The following is a 23,092-nucleotide window of genomic DNA, read 5'->3' as shown; positions in this document are numbered from 1 at the left end:
AAAAAAATGGAGAAAATGGATAGCCAGGAAAAGGAGAGACTACTCATGTGATTTGGAGAGGAGTGATTAAGTGGAACTTCATTTGGAAAACTTGCAGTAAGCCTTTCTTGTTCATTAGACTCTAATCAACCACATCTTGGCCAAAGTAATGCCCACACCCATTAGAAAGCACGTTGTGCTGTACCAGGAATTTGCTATCCATTGCTTTCACAGGAACAGAAGGTTCCAGGTTTGCCTTTTCCTATGACCACATCTTCTAGGAGATTAGTCTGCCGCCACTTTTGGCATGCAGATCTCTAAGTTTATTTTTCATGGGAATTGTAATGTCCCGTGATGAATTACACTTAAAGGAAATCAGCTTCATTTTCTGAGTCAAGTTTTAGCTGCACCAGTACACTGAACTGTGCAGCTGTTCTCTGGCCTGTACTGCTGACTTGGGCCCTTCTAACAAGCCAACAGCAAGGAGCCAGCATCCAGGAATGCCTCTGACCTGAGGCAGACACAAGGCACTCGGGCAAACCTCTGGTAGGCTCTGATGGGAACAGTGAACTGTTCAGCAACTTCTTTTGGCATAAATGGTTAGAACAAATTTGGCAGGTGGGAAAACTGGGCATTTTGTGTATTACTGCTGCCTGATGTTGTGTTGTATTGCACATGAAGAATAGAGAGTGGTTTTATGGCACACAAGGATGGAATTTCACCGTCCCAAGCGAGAGGCTGGCACCTGGGGTATCTCCACTATGCCTCCCATACTGGGCCAGGTTCTCCTGAGCAGCCGCCAGGCTGGGAACGCTCACGCAGGCGGGTCATGACCCAAAGATGTAGAATATTTGAAACGCACACACACATACGGCCAAACCAGTCAATCACTCCGTGTTTTCGCCTCCCGCCGCCCCTCGTGGGCCCCGCCCGCCCCCGCCTGCGCAGCCGCCGCTCCTCCTCCGCGTCCCCCCGGCGATGGAGGTGGTGCTGGCGGACACGCTGCTGTCCCGCTGCGGGGACCGCGCCGCGCTGCTGCGGGCGCTCAGCGCGCCGCTCTCGGCCGAGCGGGCGGAGGCGCTGCGCCTGCTGCTGCAGCGGCTGGCGGCGGGCGGGCCGGCGGCGGCGGGCGAGGCGGAGGCGCTGCGGCGGGCGGCCTGGGAGGTGGCGCTGGAGCGGTGCCGGCCGCTGCTGCGGGGCGGGGAGGGCGCCGCCGCGGGGAGCGCGGAGCGGCTGCGGGCGGCGCGGGGCGCGCTGCGGCATTGCGTGCAGCTCTGCGGGGCGCCGCTGGCGGCGCGCCTGGCCCGCGACGCGCTGGCCGAGCTGGCGGCGGGCAGCGGGGCGGCCGCGCAGGAGGCGGCGGTGGAGGCGCTGGTGGCGGCGGCGCCGCGGCTGGAGGAGCCGGAGCTGCTGTCGCGGTGCGCGGCGGCGGCGCTGGCGCTGCTGCGGGAGGAGGGCGAGGGCGAGGCGGCGGCGGCGCTGGTGGCCGGGCGGCTGCTGCCGGCGCTGGGCGCGAACGGGGCGGCGCTGCCGCGCGTCTGGGAGGGGCTGCTGGGCGCGGGCGGCGCGGCGCGGGCCGGGCGGGCGCTGCTGGCGCTGAGCGCCCTGGCGGACGCGCTGCTGCCGCGGGGCCCGGCCGAGCCGGGGCTGGACGCGCGGCTGTGCCCGCGGTTCTGGCGGCTGGTGCAGGAGGGCCTGACGGAGCGGGACGGGCTGTGCCGCAAGCGGGCCCGGTACCTGCTGAAGCGAGCGCTCGACCTGAGCGGCGGGCAGCGCGCCGAGCTGCGCTGCGCCCCGGACGGCGGACACGGTATGGACCGGCGGGCGGAGGGATGGGCATCGCGGCCCGGCGTGCCGGACCGCGAGAAACGCCTGTCTTTGGCTTCTCTCCTTAGAACCGAGTCTGTTCTGGTGGTCTGCTGAGAAGAACGAGCAACTCCTACAGTTTTGGGAAACTTACATTTTGATAATGGAAACTTTGGAGGGAAACCAGGTAGGAGCCCTCTAAAGTCTGTGCCCATCCTGCTTAGACGTGCTGCCTCACTTGTGGCATGTGTGAATGTTTGTGTAGGGCAGAGTATTTCCAGTTTTGGTGATGGAGGATGTCTAAGTCAGCGTTATCTGGAATACTTTTGTTTCAACTCTTAAATACTTAAAACACAGCACGTGTCGTTCATTGGGAGTAAATTCAGAGCTCTTCTCTGTCATCTGAATACATCTCGTTAATGCAGTGACAGAAACCTGAAGTGCAGGTAATTGCAAGACCAGGGTAACTAGCCTAGTGAAAAATCTGGTGATTGCACTCAATAGCCTCTCTTTGGCAGAGGGGACTCGACATGGTGAAGTACCTTGGATTAAAACCATTTTGTGAGTCCAGTGTACTCAGCAGAAAGATTCCTGTTGGCTTGAAGCTTCCGTAATTGTCTGGTGCTGTGATGTTAACTGTTAGTAGTGTGCCCAACTCCCTGTAGTTATTTTATGCTATTTTGACATGTTTGTCCTGTAACTGAGATACTATTAATTTAAATGTTTAATTTTAGATGTGCTGTTAATACTTACTAATAACCATTCTGAGGAGTAGAATGGTTATTAGTATTTTTCTTAAAATATGATATCATTGAAGTTTTTTTCATTGCTAAACTGTGACTGAGTATTGCATACCACAGGCTTTGCAGGTTTAATGTACTTTTATTGTCAATTGCTATATTAATGCTATTGGTAGTAAATTCTAGTCCAAGAAGTGACAGCTCCTGGATTTGCCATATAAACTATTGATACTTGACTTGCATTTCAGATCCACGTCATAAAGCCAGTATTGCCAAAACTAAACAGTTTGTATGAGCTTGCCATATCAGGGGATAAAGGTAAGATGGACCTTTTTCTACTTGACCTCTTAAATATTAGTCAGTTAAGTTACACTTGTCTGTTTTCTCCTTCTGTTTCAGTAGTAGCTTTCTGTAATGTTTTGTTTCTCAAACTAGGTGTTTTCTGGGTGGCTGTTCCAGTTTTTATGGGTTTGCTCTATAATAGGTTGTTTGGCAAACATGCATAGGCAGTGGCCACTCTGCTCTGAGAAGAAATCCTACCAAATATTTATTGCTTACTATATTGTCTTGAAATACTATTTTTCTGTCAGCAAATCCAAATAAATGGTCATTTCCCATTGTATTTTTCTTGACTTAAGATAATGTGAGAGTAAAGCCAGAGATTTTTGGGGTTGTAGGAGACAATTCACCTGCACAACTTTGTAAAGGGGAAAAAAACCCCCAACTTAATTTGTTAGAAGTGGGGAGAGGATAAATAAAACAAGTGCTGAGATGGTGTGTCTAGGGCATATGAGCACATGTCATTAGTTAGTGCAAGATGTTAGAGATTTGTAAAGTGGAAATTAATGTGAAAACTTTGTAGGTAAATACATTGGTATAAATAAAGGAAAGGAGGATGTGGGACCTTCAGTAATTTTAACTTGTAACTTATAAAGTAGAGAGTAACTCTGAAAAACTGATAATTTTTAAGTTAGATTTAGCAGGGTGTTTTTATAAAACTAACAGCTGTAGTCACCGTTTTGAAATGTGAATAGGCTATAACATTGTCCATAATGTCAGTATGTTATGTGTTAGTGTGTCACTGTCATTTCTGTGTCAGTTCAGAAGAATTTGTGTTTTGTAAACAGGTTGTTGGCTGTTTCACCCATCGTGGCATGTGTGCATTTACAGACGAATGTTTGAGAGTGAGAATAAAACACTGACAAAGGAAGGAATTCTTCATTTTCTGGAGCTTTATGAAACAAAGCATCTTCCAAATTCATTTGTTTTCTCAGAGGTAAGGGTGTTACTGTCACCTGCCACAAGAAACAAATGTTCTGATTTGTAACAGATCTTAACGCTAATTGCTTCAGTAGTTGGAATTGGACAATTTTTGTCTCTGTTGCATAATCAGTGTATTACTGTAGCCATAAACCCTCCGCACTTTAATATTTCTCCCTACTTAGAGAATATTTTAAGGCTTACATTTTTTTTTTGTTACTGTCATATGTGTATTGACTGTCCATCCAGCCTACAGTTTAGTAAGGGATGATCTACATTATACTATTTAAACCTCATAGGAGCATTTCCTCAGAGGTTAACATTCCTGGTTTATACAAATTAAATCAGCCTCTTGATAAGTAACTTGAAATAGTCAACCTTACTATGCACTTTAAGTCTTTCTAGCTATGTTGGCTATTTGTCATTCTTCTATTTCATGTTTAAATCTATTTTCTCTGTCTGTTTCCCAAAATGATTTTTTATTTGCCCCCATCTTTCGCAATACTCTGTGAAATGTATTTAGTGGAAAAATCTCTTTTCTTGTTTACTCTCCTGGTCCCCCTTCCCTTTAGTTTCTTCCTCTTTTGCTTCTACTATTTTCCATTAACAAGAGTATACTTGAATTTCTGGCTCTCTCCTGTAAAGTCTGGTGAAATAAGTCCGGTTAGCTTCTATGTAACAGTGCCTTGGAACTGTACATTTCACCATTGTTGTTTCTTTTTTCAGTTTGTTATTGGACCACTAATGGATGCCCTCTCAGAAAGTTCCCTCTACAGCAGGTAAACCACTGGTTTAATTAATCAGTTATTTATTTAATTTCTTGATTGCTGTAAATGTGTTCTAATAATACTGGCTTCTCTGTGTTGGTAAAATCTTAGCTAAAGCAAAACACATTAATAAAAAATGGTGCTGTTAAACTTACTGACAGGGTGAATTTCTCAGGCAAGATGGGTGGCTGTGAGCAAATGAAGTATGAATATAGTGGCAATACTTGATTTTTGCAATTTTCAGTGCTCCTTCGTCAAATTGATGGTCACAGTCTTGATCTGGTGGGGGAAGCCCATGAAACAGAGTTCAGTGGATTAATAGGTTCATTTTTGGGGGGATAAAACTGACTGTGACTGGTGATAGTTTGAATTAGGTGATTATGGATAAGGTGTAGTCAAAATAGGTTGTTTCATCTAAACATGGCAGGACAAGTGTGAGCTCTGCAGGCTCTTGCATCAGTTAAGCATTTCTCTTCTCAGTCTGCAGTATCTTTCCATGGACATACATGGATGGGAATTCAGAAGGTGAAGCAAATGCCAAGTGTTTCAGTATGTTAGAGCTGTGTTGAATCAATACTTCATAATCTTAGTCTTCTCTTTTAGCTCTGTATTTTGGGTGAAACATGTTGGCATGTGTAGAGGAGGGTGCATGTTTGAGTATACAAGAATATACAAAGTTGCTGCAGTTAGTATCAAGCTGAGGGAAAGCTGTAGAATCTCTTGACTGATGCTCATCCTTAGTAACCAGGATCCAGAGACTTCTCATGAGGCATAGGTTGTCTCTCTTGGTCTCATGGAGTGTCACTGAATGACTTTTGTTTTTGTGTAGAGGCAGTTCTAAACATTTCAAATCTAGAAATGGATTTTAGATTAAATCTGTGAAGTCTAATCCTGAAGCTGTTAACATACCATTAAGTGGTAATGTTAACATACCATTTTAAACTAATGTTTTAAAACCCAAAAGGACACCAGGTCAATCAATAGGAGCCTGTCCTCCTTTGGGAATGAAGTTACAGAAGTTTTTGGCTACTTATCTCACTCTTCTTCCAGAAGAAGAAAAAGGTACGTATCAAATTCACCTTTATCTTTTTTTTAAATAAAAAACAAAAGAAAAGCTATGGAGCTGCTTTTGGTATGTCATGTGAGTATTTACTTGAGAGAAAAAATGAATAGTTGTCCTGACAGTGGAGTTTCCAGAGAAAAGATCTTCAGGAGCTTTGAGGTATCTTGCAGTACAAAGCTACTGAATTGTTCTAGGGGCAAAATGAAGCAGATTTGCTTATTAATGGAAATATAAAAAGCCCAAACAAGCTCCTGAGATCTGAAGTGAACAGTACTTGGAAATTCTTTTTCTTCATCTGCCAGACTTTTTTCGTCCTGACTTGTGTAGTGACACATCCAAAAGGGCCAGGGCTGAAACAGAGTAAGGATTCTTTCGTTGTGAGCTTGGGTGGAGGAAGATTTCTGTGACTGTTCCAAATTTTGATGCTAGTGTAGACTAAAATGAAGGTGACCACAAGTTAATACCTGGGCTAATTGAGTCAAATGAGGGTAGAATCAGCTCTCTGCAGCACCCTATGTGTACAGGTATATCCTGGTATGTATTTGTGATGCCATAGGTGCCCTATTTTTCTGTCCTGTCCCCAGGCATGTATTTTATCACTAAACAGGGGTCTGTGGTGGGGAATCCTGAAATGGATAGCCTGCTTCCACAAACTGTGGATGTGGTGGCTTGTTGATAATTGCTCTGCCCATTCCAGCATCCATTTAACTGGTTGAATCACTATGGGCAGCCATATCACAAAATCAGTATCAACTAAAAAAAGGCATTGTTTAATACTCAAAACAAATAAGTTAAAATTACATCCCCAAACATAGTGATTAGTGCAGATGACCAGAGTCAAAATTAGGTTTATTTCTGTTTTTCTCTATTTGTCTGTCTCATATCACGTTACTGGCAGACTTCTTTGGAATGTGATTTTTTAAATTGAAATAAATAGGAAATGATTCTGTTGTTTTTCATTTAATTGTCAAAAATTACAATAACACTTTTCTGCTGGAGTTCATGTTATTTAAAAGTATTGGAGAGCACAAAATCACTCAGAGTTCTTTTGTTTACTTTTATTTTAAGGCAGCTTCCTGTTAAAATTTATTCAGAAGATGACAAGTAGGCATTGGTGTGCTGTTCCTATTTTGTTTCTTTCCATGGCTTTGGCATCTATCCCTGCATGTAAAGTACTTGGTGCTGAAGGACTTCATGCTTTAAGGTAAAACATATACTGCATTGTGTTTTTACAGCCTTCTCCCAAAGAAATGTGCTGACAGTCTGCAGAGCCAGAATTTGATTCATGGTTGTTACTTCTGAAGGGATGGTTGTGCATGGGAATTAAAGGCTCTGTCTCCTTTACGTCTAATTTGCAGAGGAAAGCAATTCAAGAACCAGTGCATTTATATCTCTGTATGAAGTTAAAAATACCTGAGTTTTTGCATTTTACATCTTCATAGTTTCTACTTTTTTAGAATAATTTTTCCCTGTTCTTCCACAATTCCTGGTTGATACATATCACACTTCCTTTTTTTCTAGTTACATTACAGCCTGGTTTAATAGCAATTGAGGCTATATCAGGGGACAGCCCACAATGCTGGAAACTGAATGATTTCTAAAGAAAAGTCTAGGTAAAAGTTCTTGGCCTCACTATGGACCTTAATCACACTGATATTTCCTAAATGTCTGCTTTCACTTCCTAGAGCCACTAAAAATCAGTTGTCATTCCAGTTTAATCAAATTAGAGCATTTAAATAAAATCTTACTGGTGGTTGAAGGAATACTGAATAGAAGCAGTTTACAAAGAGAAGAAAAATACCTTTGCTGGATATATCTTTGCTGATAAAAGATCACTGAAAGTTTCAGTTTTTTGCTTGAGTGAGATTTTGATGGGAAGCATTGTAACTTGTTTCTGATAGAAACGCTAATATTAAATTACCAGTCTGAACTGATGTGATCATGGGGATTGTTCCTTTAGTTTTTGTTTTATTCTTTCTTCTCCCCCTTTCTGTTTTTTTAGGTTTGTGCTCATCCAAGTTTTATTATCAGTTTTTGAAAGTATATGTGACAGTAATGTTGGTACTGGATTGCTTGTGGCATGTTCGGGCAGTATTTGTGCCAACACTTAATAGAATATGTCTGTTACATGCAATCTAATGTGTTTTAAATGGTTAATAATTAGAAAATACATGAAAATGTTTACATTTTTAAGTGTGTGATTTATACAGTGTGTATTTTTCCTCTTTGCAGAGATGTTCTCCAGTGTACTATGATTACACATCAGATTTTATTGCGTGGAGCTGCTCAGTGCTATCTTCTTCAAACAACTATGCATTTGACAGATGTGGTCAGTTTGGGGCTTTGTGTTTTGTTTTACTTTTTGTTTTTTTCTTTTTCCTTGATGTGATAGAAACACAGTGACACTTTTACAGGACCAACAGTATTAAAAAAAATGTTAAATACATTATTTATACTGATTTTGGTGGATTTGCAATTTTTTTTAGTGACTGTCTAAATTGTACTATGTAAGTGTGGTATGCTTCTGTTACCTTTGGTTTTCCATAAGAAATATTCTTTTTCCTTAGTTTTTAGTAGTTGATGTTTTATTGTATGGTTTTCATGTGGCAGTTATCATAACAGCATATTATTCCACATCCATTACATAAACTCAGGTTTTAACAGATAGAAACTAAATAGACTTGCCTGTAGTTTCTAACAATAAAAATATTTGTGATACCAGAATGATAAAACTACCATTTGAAATAGCAGGACTGTGCTTATTCAGTGGTCAAAGTATTCATGTTTTGTTGGTTTTATAGCTAGCTTTGTAAATAAGTAGACTTCCATGTTGTGTGTTGTGGCTAAACCTGTCTGATTTAATCTTTAGAAATGCAGAACTAGTACTTATGAGTGACTCTTACCTACATTAATTTAAAAGGTGTCACCAGTGAATAGCGCTATTCTTACAGTCATTCATTTATTTTCAGATAGACTTTAATACGTCAGAAAATTAAGTTTTGTTCCTTGATACTGATAAGTTGGTTCCAAAGAGGCAGAAATGAGTATGAATCACAAAAAAGAAAATTAATTTCTTTTACTGAAATTTGCCAGATAAAGGCAAACGTGTTGAGTTGTCATACAGGTATTTTCTGTTGTATATTTTGTTGGCAGCTATTGTATCTTGATTAATTTCTTCAGGAGAAAGTGTCCTTCCCAGAAGTTTCAAGCTTTCTTCTGTCCCTTAGACCAGAGGAGTCCCTAAGGAGAGATACTTTGTTATGGACAGAGGTGAGAACTGAAGCTGGTTTTACGTTCATCAAGCCCATCACTGGTAGAAATAATATCATCACTGGCAGGATAATCTCAAAGGAAAAAATGTGCATACCATGTGGAGTGAGATTGTAAATTGTAAGTTTTCACAGGATATGTACTTTATGTCTTTGCAAGATGTAAAATTCTGTGAATGAAAGTTCAAAGATGAAATAATTTTTATGTAGTATATGCTAGAGCCATCTGATCATGTAGCCATAACTTTTGGTTACTTGTACAGCCATATAATGATGATAAAGTGATTTTTTGCATAGTGTCTTCTTGTCATGTATGCTGTACATTTCATCTTGCTCCATTCATTTTTGGCATACAAGTTTAAAAAAAAAAAGCTGGTCTCACTAGATAGCATTGATTGGAAGAAACTCTTTTGACATAAGGGAATTTTTACCAGTGTTGCTTAATTTTGAGAGTTCTGGAAGAACATTTTTCTGCGTGTAGTTAGAAGGGAACAGACTGCTAAGGCTGGAGGTAGCTCTGCTGAGCACCTCTTGCAGTGTGTGGGTTTGCTGATGGGAGGGTTTGTGTTTAACAGGGCTGTGGTGTTAAATCAGTGATACCAATGCACAGCTGCCAGACCTGCTCAAGGATAACACAGTGTTCTTCGTTCAGCTTTGCAGCTGGTTGCAAGTGAATGACAGGCGCTTCAGGAAGTCTGGAACCTCTGATTTTGGACGTCAGGAGGCGTCATCATTGTGTCAATATGTGCACAGTCTTGTGGGAGAGTACCTTAAGACACCTGCATCTGAAAGTAAGTTAATGTGTATTAATAAAAACCACCATTTTAAAGAGAATTTAAAGAAAATTTACAACATTCCCTTGGATTTTAGAAAAATGTCTTGTTTTTTTTTTTTTTTTTTAATTGTACCTGTTCAAGTTCTACCCTAGCTGTGTATTCACAATTCTTAAGTTTGAACCTTATTTTTTAATTCCATAAATAAAATTTATGTATTTTTCCTTTCCTCCATAAATTCAAGTCCTGCAGTATTAATTGAACATTAAGTCTTAATGTTCAGTTTTAATGCTGCTCTGATGCTTGTCCATTAGATTTATTTTGTCATTCTTTTGATGGTGTCTGAAAAGTCTGGACTGCAGAGGCAGAAGAAACACAAGGGAGTGTGAACCCACACAGGTTCTGTCACCTTTCTCAGCAGAGCTTTGTAACATGACCAGGTGTTTTTATAGAGGGAAAAGGGCCTTCCTTATTCACTGCCACATTTTTAATTATTTACAATGTCAGCTTAGTATCTTCTTTCAGACACATTGAAAAGAATGGCAAATAGATTTTTTAAAAATATTTCAACTTTTGTGTGGCATTTGCAGTCATAGTGAATTTTATATAGTTTTATATTGTCAAAAAGTCAAAACTGAACACTTTTAAGTACTATATGTAGAGGAGATAAAAATGCTAGGTCAGAATTTGCTGATCATAAATAGCTTCAGAAACTTTCTGCAGACCAGGAAACTTGACTGGATTGTCTTACTGTTAGAGAAGTAGTAAGCAAATTCTCTCTGTTCATACTTCAGGGTAAATTTGCTAAAAATGTTGGCAGACCTTCTTCCTGACATGTTTGTTTAGTCCTTGGTCCATATTATCTGCAATTCCATGGCAAGCATCTGGATTTCACTTGTAAAAAGTGATGTTTGTAATTCTTTTATATGAAACTTAACTAATAGGAAGCTCTTTAGAGGGAAAAAAAAAAATCGTGTCCAGCTGCTTGAATTGGATCTCCCAAGTATGTTTTGTTTTTTAAATTCCCAAAGCCAGAAACATACCAGTTAAAAGAAACCCTGAAATCAAATTGCATACTGCTATTTAAGAATAATTTTGTAAGTATGATGATGAAGTTCTGTATAAAGGATTGATAAAAAGAGAAAGTTAGGTTTTTTAATAATTTCCTCTTTACAGAATAGTTCTGGTTCTTTATGTGGTTAGTTCTGTGGTGAAAATCACAGCTGATGTTTCAGATGAAGCATAGTGGAATTATGTTCTTCATTAAATTAACTTGAATATGCCATTGTATTTTTTTAAAGTAACAGAAAAGTCTGTTGTGAACTGCCACGTAACATATTGCCTAAAATTTATTTGAGCATAAAGACCAATAGAGTTAAATTTACATCTAGATAAAAAATGCCAAAAATTAGTAGTAATACTTATGTTAGCATTGTTTTTTCTACTATTAATTTATTTTAATAAGTTACAAACCCAGAAGTTTTAGAAGTTAATGTAAAGGTATTTTTTAGTTACTGTGGAAACCTTAAAATATCTTTAATCAGGAGAAAATTGCTTTATGCCTGACTGGTTTGAAGCTAAGCTTGTCTCAACAATGATTCTGTTGGCTGCTGACGTGGAGCAGATGAAGAATAAATGCAGGTAAGTATGAAATACCTTGTTTTACATTTCTGTCTTTTTCAATCCCCTCACTCTTGAAGGATCCAGTGAAGCCTGATGAAGCTGGGATGCTGTCCTCTTTTCTCTGTAGACTTTGCATCAGCCTGATCATTCCTTAGGCCTTGTCCAACTGTTGCTGCAGACATACTGGGTAACATTCTAAAGATACTTAAGTGTCTTGGAAACCTGTCCTATTTATTTCCATAAGTAACTTCAGCACTTAAGGCAGATACTCAGAAGAAGACTTTCTTTTTAATTTTTGTTTTTGTGTAGTGGAAAAAGCAACATAGAGTGGATTGAACTAGAGGCTTTCTTGAACCCTCTTCTGGATGTCTTGATGAAACTTGGCAGTAATGCTTACATACCAACACTGAAAGCAGATAAAAGCCTTCAGCTTCTCTTGAAGTTATTGCAGACCCGTTGGTTAAAATGTTCCAATGCACAAGATGGTTAGTGACATCTTCAGTCTACTGTGTCTTCTGTTCATTACAGTCTTAACTGCAGCTAAGCTACTTCACTGTTTCATGGCTATAGTCTCAAACTAATACTAGCCTAGAAGTGGTAAATGCAAAAGTTGGCAATCTGACATGTCTGTTGTAAAACTTGAGCTGTGGGTCCAGTCTTACAGGTGTCCTAAGGACTGGGAATTGAGAGTGTGGAAGTCTTCTGAGAAAGCAGTTGTTATCCATTAGGATTAGATTATCAGTTAAAATTTGAAGAGTGTGACTGTATTGCAAATATTTATAGGCAAATGAATGGATTCCATGAATCATTTAGACACTTCAGAAAGAAGTAACTACAGAATCCAAGCCTAACCTGCTCAGATACCACAGGTTCAGCCAGAGTCTTCCCTGAGTGCATAAAGTGATCCTGCTGCACATCCTGTTTTCTGAGTTGACTGGTAGGCTAAGAGGTGCCCTCTGAAATACAAGCCTGGTGATCTGTCTGTCTGGGACTGTTGCCCACCACAGATGGAGCACTTTAACTTGCAGACCTTCAGGAGAGTTTGAACAAAAACTATGGAGGCCTTCCTGTTCCTTTTGAGAGAACTTGGTCTGTTTGTAACCAGAATAGACCTGAATGTTTTTCCTGAGAGCAAATGAAAAATTGCAGTATTATTTTCATTGAATTTTGGGATGCTGAATGGGAATAGGAGGGATCTTGGTGTTTGGTTTCTGCTCTCCTAGATTAATTTGGGATTTTTTCAGGGTGTTTATAACGTGGAATAGAGGAGTTGTTTTGGAGTGAGGAAGTTCCATAACTAGGCTCTTATTTGTAACATAAATAGTTTTAGGTTGTATGTCCGGGTTTCATATACATGTCTAAGTGCAGTCCCAAAATAAATGCCCCCCCTTATTTTAACAAGTGCTGTATGCATTGAACCCCCTGTCCCCTTAAATTTTAGCTATTTGTGTGACATACCGAGCACTAATCATGCAGAGTGCTAAAGCTGATGTTGGCCCATGGTCTCTCTGACTGGTGAAGTGGGTTCCTTGAAATGAACTAAACTGGAAGAAGTGTCTAGTAAGCTACCACTGTGCATTCAGCCTACAGCACGAGGATAGAACAAGCCTGAAGCAGAACCCTACAAAACGTGTACAAGCCCATGCTAATTTTTTAGTATCAATAATCATTAAGTTCCTTGTGCCTTTTTTCTTGTGCTTGCTAATGTACCTGCAATGGATTGCTTCTGCTGTGGGAATTTTGACACCTGGCATGGCATGTTGAGCTCTGCTAACAGAGTTCCAAAGGTGTGGCAAAGCTGAGCAGTGCAGTGTCCCCATCCTTTTGAAGGTCCCTAGAGGTGCTCCAGGACAGCCCATCATCAGTCTTTTGAGGAGCTTGCTGAGTTGCGTTGTAGTTTTATGTTAAGCAAGGATTGCTTTTCTTAAAATTATTTTCTACAGTGTTTTTGTGCTTCTTTCTCCTGCACAGGAGACCCAAGTAATAAATATATTTTTTTTGTGCAGCTGTGAATTGACTGAGGTGTGGGGTGGGAAGATTAATGCTACGCAATACCAAAGTTATGTTTCTGTGATGATTAAGTGGGAGGTGAAAAGTCCTGTTTGTCAAATGCAAAACAGTGAAATGGTAGGGAGTAATAAAGGAATTTAACCTTGCAAAATAAAAATAATTACAAGTGGGAAGTGTTTTATTTAAGAATATTTTAACAGGGATAGACATGTCTGAAAGGCATACTGAAATCATTAGCATTCTTCTACAGTTCTTGCTGTCTAAACTGTCATTAGATTTCATTATTTTAAACAGTAAGATTTTGGTAATTATTATCTTTTGCTAATGTCACAGAGCCCCTGGTAATGAATTGGGTTTTATGTCCAACATGCTTAACTGAAGATTTTATGTCTATAAAGTGCAGATGATGTTTTAGTGATGTGAGACTCGTGATGAAACATGATGATAATCTGACATAACTGGTCTGTTGGTTCTAAACAATTTAAGAATTAGAAATGTAGTCCAATAAGCCATTTGAGTAGGGGATGTTGAAAATAAATACAATATGGATTTGGAACTTCTGGAAATATTTCCCTTATATTTTTATTTTTTGAAGGCCTTCCATTTCATAATAGGTTTGCTACATGAATTGTTACTTAGGGTCAACTCCAGAAAGAAACAGCAGCTGTAGCCTCTGGGTAATTCTCCTAAACACTGAATCTAATGACTGGTATTTTTAAAACAAGGAGGCCATGCAGAGTATTTTATTCTGTTTTCATACTGAGATGTTATTTCCGTGGCTTTCAGCTAGCCCTTACCCTTGAAACACAGAGTCCAGTGTGTTTGTGGTTAAATATGTTTTACAAGAGTGACCTACCTCTCTTGTGTATAAACTTGTGTCTTTGTTTGTGAAATGCTATATACATGTGGTATACTTGTTAGCCTAGCCTTTTCTTGTGGACAGTACCACATTTTGTGTCATAATTTTGTATTTTCATTTCCAATGTTAAGCCTGGAAGCTACTCAGCTAAAATCTTGTAAAGTTGCAATATTTCTCAATATGAATTTTTCTTAAACATCAAAAAACCAGACCAACAACCAGCAAGCCCCCAAAGCCAGTTTTCAAGTCTATAAATATTAGGAATGGAAAAGTATATTTTTCTCACATAAAGTTAATTGTTGCATATGAAAGCTTTTGGTATTTATTAAAAACTAAGTTCAATTATAACCTGTTTGTGCAGATCATTAGGACTAGAACAAAAGTGTGCATTAAAAATTGGAAAGTTGGACTGTAGTCTTCTGGTTTTGTGTGGGTTTGGTTCACTAATACATTGTGAATCTCAGGAAATAATATAATAATGTAATCTGGATTGATTCTTTCAGCCTTATGGCTTACACTGTGAAAGAGTACAGAGGTGTTTCAAGTTGTTTTTAGCTATTTGAGTAGTGTTACTGTATAACTTTGTAACATAAGCAAATCTGCATGATAGAATAAGATTCTTAAGGGACTTGTATTTCTGTGTATATACTTTTTTTTCCCTCCACACAGATGAAGTACTGTTCTTTATCTGGAAATCTCTTGTGACACCTGTGGAGAGTATTCTTGAATTTGTTCTCCGACGGCTTACTACCAATGAGTTAAGCACTGTGAGTAATGATTATGAGACATCCTTTGGTGTGGTTTTGCTTGTTAATTTGATTTACCAGTGTTCCTAAAGTTCATATAAAATCTTTGAACACCTAGAAAGTCAATTTGCGTAGACACACTTATGTTAACTTTTTTGAATGGGCACAGTAAGAAGGAAAAAAGAAGTTTCTTTACAAGTAGTGTTTAGTGTTTGTAGTCTGCATTTCTTGTTTCTTCTTAAATCTAAGGAAATCATATCGTAAGAAATCCTGAGTAGCATGTACTGCTTAATATCTACTAGTTTAGCTGTGGATGTAAGTTGTTAGGTGTTTGGAGGCTTTTAGTAGATATTACTTGACTATCTTACACTGTTTGCTCATTGCTGTGCCCGGTGTTTTTTAAGTTTCTACGCCAAAGAAGCCTGAGACTTTTTAAGTAAAGCAAAAGTTAGAGTTGCATCAAGAGAATAGCATCTGAAAGTCAGTTTTAAAGATTTAGAAGTTAATAACCTCCTCCAAACAAACCCCAAAATTAAAATTGATCAATTGCAATGTTGTAGTTTTCCTTCTGCTGTCATTGTTATCAGTAGTTTTCTTTCTGATTTTCAGTTTCATTTTCCCCCTCTTGCTGATTTGGATTGCATTTGTTTCCTCACTTTTAGGTTGGCGACCTCGATCGTTGTGATCTGTACTTGGCTTTAATTCCAGAGCTAATGAATTTGTGCTTGAAAGTCAACTTGAAGAAAATGTCATCTATCAGGAATTTCCTTTCATCCCTGATAAGTGCATCTATTCGTAATCTTCAGGAGAGAAATTCTGAAAAGGTAATTTAACAGTACTTACAACAACAAATATTAATATAAAACGGGCCAAGAAGTAGTAATTAAAACATATGCTAATAATTCTGCTAATATGCAGAATTTAGATTCTGTAGTAATAATTATATAGGCATACTATTGGCATAAGTTAACATGCAATTACTTATTTCTATTGTGATGTTTATAATGCATAATATTATATCTAATGTGAAGTTAAATAGTAGTTTGTGTGGCTGTGTATGTGCATAAATATTCCTTAACACACGTCTTTATTTGGCAGTGTAATATGAATGTATAATATTTGTAGCTAAGATTTTCAGTACTTTGGGTTTTTTTATTAAATAATTTAGAAGTCTATATAGCTAAAGTAAAATTCTTACTGTAATCATGAACTATGTGCTCAAAGATTTTTTTTTCCTCAAATGTGAACTAATCTTACTGATCAAATAACTGTTAAATGAAAATATCTTTTGTGCTTGTTGACTTCAAACCTGGAACATACAGAGAAAAAGAAACTCCAGAACCGAGCATTGCTTTGGCATTTTCATATAGTTATGTTGATTGTCCTATAGTTCTGTGTGTTAGGCTACTATAGCTGAAATAAATAAATTTTCAAAGGATAAAGAAACATTAATGACTTCCATGACAGAAAGGAGATTTAAATTAAGATTTGTTGGGCAATAGAAGCTTTGGTCTTATTATTTGGTATTACTGTTTTGTTCAAGAACAGGTAATAACACCTTAAAAGATTATAAGTAATTAATTAGCTAGGTTTGTGTTTTAAGGGAACAAAGAACAATACTTAATTAATTTTATTTTTTTCCTTAATTTATGTGAATTATATACTTTTTCCAGTAGTTTCAAAGTAAACATTTTTTGGTTCAAACTCAGTGTTCACTGGGGGCCTTTACGAACTTATTTTGAATTTAGGGGAATTATATTTTTGTTATGGTTTCTTCAGCTGCTTCAGTTTCTGAAGAAGAAAATGCTGAGTAATAACAGATGAAAAAAGTTTTTCCTGTGCTCTAGACAGCCAAATGCAACTTGGAGATATTTAAATAACATCAAAGTTTTCTTACTGTACAGGCATTATATACTTCTGGGCATTTTTTTAAATGAGACTTTTAATTTCAAGCCTCCTTTGAATATATGTGTTTATCACACAAAACAACTATGGCATGGTTGTGATCTTTTGGGTGCTTGGAGCAGTAGTGTGTTGTATTCCAAATTTCAGCTGTTGTGTTGGGTTTCTGATTAACTGGACCCACATCTTTTTTCTAATTGCTCTCCAGCAATGTGTATGAGCTGTTACCTGGCAAGACAGGAGAGTTCCATCACAGCCACACTGCCTGCACTTCATGCCCAAGTGGCTGTAATTTGGAATATTTATGCCTCTGTCAGTGCTTGTAACTTGTGAGTATTTGTGCTGACCCAGCCCAAGCCAGGCTGCCTTAGGCTCAGGGGAAGAAAATACAGAAGTAGAAGGATGCAGAGTTGCTACTTTATGATGTCTGTGGTGATGCCAAGAGGAGGATTATTAGCAGTATTAGTACGTTATTTGTATTGTATGAGAAGTTGGTGTGTGTTTTTTCACGTATGGTTTGGTTTTACTTAGGAGCTAAAGCTTAAGGACCAAATTAGAAAAGTGGCTGGCATGGCTTCACTGGCAGCTGTATGTGAGATAATGGATGGGGAGCTGGAAGTGCACCTGGAATCTCTGCCCTCTGTGGATGCTCTGAAGAAATTAATTTCCTTTTCTCGATTCAATGAAGTATTAAAGAAGCCATCTTATATTGAAGAAAAAAACAGGTATGTCTGTTAAAGCTTCAGTAATTCTCTAGAACAAACTTGATTAATGTGAAGCAGTGGTTAAAGTGTTGGCTTTTCCTGTTCTTTGACAACTTCTTGCCAAGTTAAAAAGGAAGAATTCTGTGCACAAAATGTTCACTGAGTTGCTCTTCTGTCTTAGCATCCAGGTTTTGGAACATTAAAGCAGCCATAATTGATCAGACCAAAGGTTCTTTTGTTAAGTCCTCTAGTTCTGTGAAGCCAGGGCTAGCTATGAACACTGCTTACCCTTAGGCCAGATTAAATATATGTGCACTGCAGAAAGCCATGACATGTACACAAGCAAGTTTAAATGTCAGTTATTTACTGTTGGGAAGGGAAACCCAGAGGAAGCCAGAGAGCCAAAACCTAGATACTTGGGTAACAAAAAACCACAGCCAGCACATAGTGATGTTTCCACTGAATACTCTCACAGGGTAAGACTAAGCCCATAATTGATTTTTCTCTTTTAAAAACCACTTAACTTTTAGATTTCTTTTCCATGTACTTGTCCACGTGAACTGTATGAATCTTAGCACCTTGGTGTAGTGCAGTGAGTTTGTACAGTTAGAGCACTTCCTGGTGGAGTAGGAATGTGCAGGATAAACATAACACAAAATTTGTTTAAGAAAAGTATTTTTTTCACAGCTCATGTGAAGAGAAGACATCTCAAGGATGGGGGAAAATTGTTGCGCGCTATGTTCGTGACCAGTGGATTTGCCTCCGTTTTGTTTTAAATTCATTTGGAACTCTGGCTCAAGGGTGTGAAGAAACTTCAGTAATGTCACTGTCCATGGCTGAAAGGTCAAAAGAAATTCTACAGTCTGCATTGGAAGTCCTGTCTATTCTTCCTTCAGACCAAGTTTCACCTGTGTTTGACTGCATGAAAGTCCTTGTTCCCAAGGTAAAATATTAACCTGCACAGTATTAATAGTTTTTTGGGTGGTTTTTTTGTTGAATGTAACAATTTTTTATCTCCTTACTTACAGCTTCTGGACTCATCAGAGGCTCTCTGCATAGAAGCATTTGATTTGGCTTGGAAAATTATATCCTCTTTGAGCAACACACAGCTAATATTTTGGGCCAATCTAAAAGCTTTTGTTCAGTTCATCTTTGATACTGAGGTTCTAGCTGTTGCTGCAAGTGCAAAAGGTCAAGCATATACCAAAATAAAAGAGGTCAGTTTCAAGAATTCTTCTTTTCTTTTTTGAGAAGGGAACATAAATTTTGTGTGGATGTAAAAATGTATTTTATGCTTTATTTTCCCTTCAGCTACTGTTGTGAATTTTTCATTTCTGAAAAGGCCCAGGTTTGAGAGTGTTAAGATAAAGGACCTTAGAATAAGATTGAAGATAAACAAATATATTGTTCCATCTTGTGGCACAGAAGATGAAAAGTACTGAATCTTTGATTTTTGTGGACTGTTCAGTATCTTCTGCATGCAGTAAAATTAAGTTTTTTCATTTATTTTATTTTTACATAGAAATAAACTTCCTCTTGACTATCTTGTTTAGGATTTGACACCTGAACTATCATAAACTATTAATATTCTGGAAAAATGATGCCTTTTTCTAATACTCTTTATGAAAATGGTGTCTTAGATGAAAAGCTAGAACAGTTCAAAATTTTGTACAAGCTCTTGAATAAAGCATTTTTACTGCTTCTTTAAAGGCTTCTTTTCCTCTGATAATCCAAGTGCAGAAAAAAAAAAACGCACAGTCACCTTAGAGTTCAGTTAAATACTGCATGGGAGACCTGCTTCCAGAGTTAAGAAGAAAAATAAAATCTTTATTCTTTTGTAAGATCTATGCAGCTGCCAGAACTCCAAGAGTTCTTGCATGTGTCGTGGTGTTCTTTTTTTGATAAAGTCCAGAAAACCATATTTAGTACTGGCATGTTGGTCCTATTGGCTTTATACACTGCAAAGTTGTTAACTATTTCTTTCTACATAATCTTTCTTGGGGATTTTTTCTTTTTTTTTTCCCCTCTAAGCATGAATTAAATATTTCTGCAGAACAGTCCACAGTGAGTGCAAGTCTTTAGTAATACATTGTGATTTATCTACCAGTGTATTTGTCTGTTAGATTTAGAGCCACATGTGCTGCTTTGCCCTTAGCACAAAAATCACACTGGGAGGGGTTGCACTTTTCCTTTGAAATCACCATAAGTAGCCCTGTCCTGATGTCACACTCATAACTCTAAGTATCAGCAAATGTCTCAAATTTATTTTCAGCCCAGATATGCCAAAATTGTTTTTAGTAAAATACAGAAATGGACACTTTCTAGCTATTTGAAACTGCTGTGATATATCTGTATTAGCCTTAATTACCTTGAAATGTAGCCCCAATTATTTTCTCTTTGTTTTTTTTTTAAAAACTTGATTCAAATGAATGTTACCATTCTTTATTTTAAACACTTCACATTTACAGTCTCCCTGTGGACCCAGGCCAAAATAAGAAATGTATGTAAAGATGATAATTTATCTTTTCTGTTGTAGAAGTTGGTTGGCTTTTACTTTTAATGATTATCTGTAACAGCTAATTGTATGCTCAGTGTTGCAATAACTATTGAGCTATAGTTAGTATTTTATTTTTCTTGATCTTAAAACCTGTTTAAATTCTTACAATGACTGCCTTAACTTCAGCATTAGTATTTCAAGCGTTATGTAAGGTGTGTTTTGCCAATGTTGAGAGTGTTGAGTCTGTGTGACAGCTATCCCATTGTCTGCAGTGGGACATACCATGGCAGCAGGCATCAAGGAGCTAATGAAGGTCTCCTATACTCAACAAAGGGCTTCTGGTCGAGCCACCTTCTGCCCCTTCATAAGAAAATGAAGATAAAGTTCCCAAGCAAATGCCTACTTATGTATATTCTTATTCCAGTCCTCGGCAGTCCCTGTGCCATTGACCCGCTGTGCAGTTGTAGCTAAAGAGAGGACAATATGGACCTGCCTGATGTTGATTTGTCACAGAAGCACAATTTTAATTTTGTCTACCACAGTGCACTCTGTCTTTTTAATAGTTGGAAAGGGTGGAGCAAAGGGGTATTTTTGAGTCAAAAAAGGGATTATTGCTATGGTAATACTGAAAAGGTCTTCCACAGAAGATGCCCAGAGCACTGTCTTCTTTAGATTAATTTCTTCTGCTGCACTCTTCTTTTTTCTTTGTGATTAATCTTATGTTAATTATGCCAGAACTTAAATATCTTAGATTTCTTTTGTGTGTGCTGAACTTTTACTATATTGAAACAGTGAAACAGTTGAAAAAATTTCAGGATTGAGAAATGCATAGTAAATGCTTTGCTGCTCCCCTACAGGGGAAACAAACGCTTAATTTTGGAATTACTAGGAAAGTTACAAGCCTTTGCACTGGAAAATAGGTTTGAGATCTTGGAAAAAACCTTATATGCTTCTAGTGTAGAGCTTTCTTTCCAGTAAGTGTTTCTCCAGACTGCATTGCAGTATTTCAGTTTTAAGTTCTTCATGAGCTTCTTGGTGCTTTAATGCTTAGCAATTCAGAACAACTTTCTCTATAAAACTGGCATTACTGACAAAGAATTTTAACATTATCAAAACTATCATTTCAATGCAGGGAAGCAAAGCAGCTTTGTCTGTTAGGAGCTATTACACCTTCTGAAAAACCATTTTCATGGACAGCTCTAACTGATGTCTAAAAGGAATTCTTAGAAAGCCTTACCTGTTCATTCTGCATCTCTCCACTCTCTCCCAGATGCTTTGTATGTGAGATTTACTCTTGCACTTACCCTAAGGAAGGGAAAGAAATGTTTTGGGGCCATTTTTCTTGTTTTGTTTTTCTTGTTTTTCTCTTTGGAGAAGTGTTAGATAGCAGTTTCAAATATCATAAATATGCCCTCCTTAAAAACAAAAAATAAATGGTACAAAGACACTTTTGCACTTTAACTTAAATATGAACTTTGACATACATGTAATCCTCCTTAATGAACAGAACTAGTGATATGGCAACTTATGTAAGAAATTTTACTTTATGTTTAATTTTTTTTTGTAAATTGGTATAAGGATTGATTAAAACACTAGGTTTGTGCTCATGAAGTAAGCCCTGGCTCTCCACTTACAGCAGATTTGATTAAAGCATCTGGCATTTTATCTGTTTAAGCAAAGATCAATTCTGGTTTATAAGTATATACTGGGCCAATTGTTGCCCATTCACCTGCTCTTATATCAGGGAATTATAAACAGATTGAAGACAGCATTTACAGCATTTACTGATAGGATGCAAAAGACCATGAGACCTATTAAAGTAGATATCACTGCAATTTTATTCTAATAGATCTGGCACTTCTGAAAACTAGATTTTGAATCTTTTATTTCTTATTTTCAGGTAATTTTCAAGCTCATAGATCTGTCCACTACAAAGACTGGAGTCTTCAATGTAGTCCTTAGTCATTGTTGTCAGTCTTGGATATTTCCCACTGTTGATGAGAGAAGTGCCTTGACAAATGCTTTCTTAAATGCTGGAAATTATAGTGAACTTATCACTGAGGCTTGTGTCTTTGGAACTGTATTTAGAAAAGATCAAAGGTATACAAAAAATTTTTGTGATTTCTATTTTAAAATTTTGTGTGGTTTTTTTTTTTCTTTTACACTTTGAGATGACTATTGAAAAACTGAAAACAGATTTTGTATGTTACTCTGCTAATTTTGTTGCTTTGTCTTCTTTCATCTCTGAAGACCAATTCAGGATGTGCATGCCTTCATAGAAAATCTTGGAGAAAAATGTGCAGCAAATGTTGTTGCAGAAAGGTAATGCTTTTGAGGATACATCTTACAGTATTTGGTGTGAATTGTGTCTTTGTCCTGGCTGATGCTCTGAGAGGAAGGATGCTGATTTTGAACTTGGCTGCTTATCATACCATCACAGGATATCATGGGTTGGAAGGGACCCACAAGGAATATATTCATAACCTTTTAAAATACTGGTAAAAGCATTGTACATCACATTATATTCATAATTCAAATACAAACTGTAGAAAAATGGATTTTCAGGAAAATATATTTCACTTGTTAATCTGACTGTGGCTGAAATAACTAGTTCCTCATTGTGTCACCTCAATAAAGTAATACTTTATAGGATGCTGAGCTAATACATACCTTGTCATTGTACGAAAGACAGTTAAAAAACTCAGGTTTTAATGCAGCCAGATTTTGAGCCACCTTTTTACCATTGGTTGCAAGCCCTTTTCTACTGTGTACTGCCCAAAGGCTCTGCCTCCAGCCTTTGAAATGGGGATGTTTGCTACTGGATTGTTGACCTTTTTTTTTTTTTTATAGTTTCACTTCCATTTTTATTCAGTGGAAGAAATTCAGGGAAAAAGTTATTTATTTCACCTTGTATTCAGAAATGTTAGTAGTCTATAAAACCTGACCTTCTAAAAAACTCCACTGCAAAAGTTCACTACTCCTGTATTTTCTCCAAGAGCTTTTTGGTAATCATATATTTTCTTGTGATGCTTGCAGCTGTCACAACCTATAATGTCATTAATTTTATTCTTGCCATGAATTGTTCTGGATGTCT

The 23,092-nt window shown here is 38.0% G+C and overlaps 1 protein-coding gene across 1 annotated transcript in view; it reads left to right on the top strand.

Moving 5' to 3' along the window:
• The first annotated feature begins 933 nt into the window (after positions 1-933).
• Positions 934-23,092, top strand: part of TARBP1 (tRNA guanosine 2 -O-methyltransferase TARBP1) — a 33,044-nt gene continuing 10,885 nt past the window's right edge. The window contains exons 1-19 of the mRNA XM_005487595.4: positions 934-1,789; positions 1,875-1,972; positions 2,774-2,843; positions 3,653-3,801; positions 4,512-4,564; positions 5,517-5,614; positions 6,684-6,819; positions 7,848-7,944; positions 8,796-8,885; positions 9,537-9,675; positions 11,202-11,298; positions 11,590-11,765; positions 14,819-14,916; positions 15,558-15,719; positions 17,329-17,522; positions 18,189-18,444; positions 18,530-18,718; positions 21,899-22,098; positions 22,249-22,320. Of these exons, the coding sequence (XP_005487652.3) occupies positions 958-1,789; positions 1,875-1,972; positions 2,774-2,843; positions 3,653-3,801; positions 4,512-4,564; positions 5,517-5,614; positions 6,684-6,819; positions 7,848-7,944; positions 8,796-8,885; positions 9,537-9,675; positions 11,202-11,298; positions 11,590-11,765; positions 14,819-14,916; positions 15,558-15,719; positions 17,329-17,522; positions 18,189-18,444; positions 18,530-18,718; positions 21,899-22,098; positions 22,249-22,320 (3,206 nt within the window). The 5' untranslated portion in view covers positions 934-957. The remainder of the gene's footprint in view (positions 1,790-1,874; positions 1,973-2,773; positions 2,844-3,652; positions 3,802-4,511; positions 4,565-5,516; positions 5,615-6,683; positions 6,820-7,847; positions 7,945-8,795; positions 8,886-9,536; positions 9,676-11,201; positions 11,299-11,589; positions 11,766-14,818; positions 14,917-15,557; positions 15,720-17,328; positions 17,523-18,188; positions 18,445-18,529; positions 18,719-21,898; positions 22,099-22,248; positions 22,321-23,092) is intronic.

The sequence above is a fragment of the Zonotrichia albicollis genome, chromosome 3 (genome assembly GCF_047830755.1).
Source record: "Zonotrichia albicollis isolate bZonAlb1 chromosome 3, bZonAlb1.hap1, whole genome shotgun sequence".
Classification (NCBI taxonomy): Eukaryota; Metazoa; Chordata; class Aves; order Passeriformes; family Passerellidae; genus Zonotrichia; species Zonotrichia albicollis.
The sequence above is the reverse complement of the archived record's forward strand: the minus strand, read 5'-3'. Positions and strand labels throughout refer to the sequence as shown.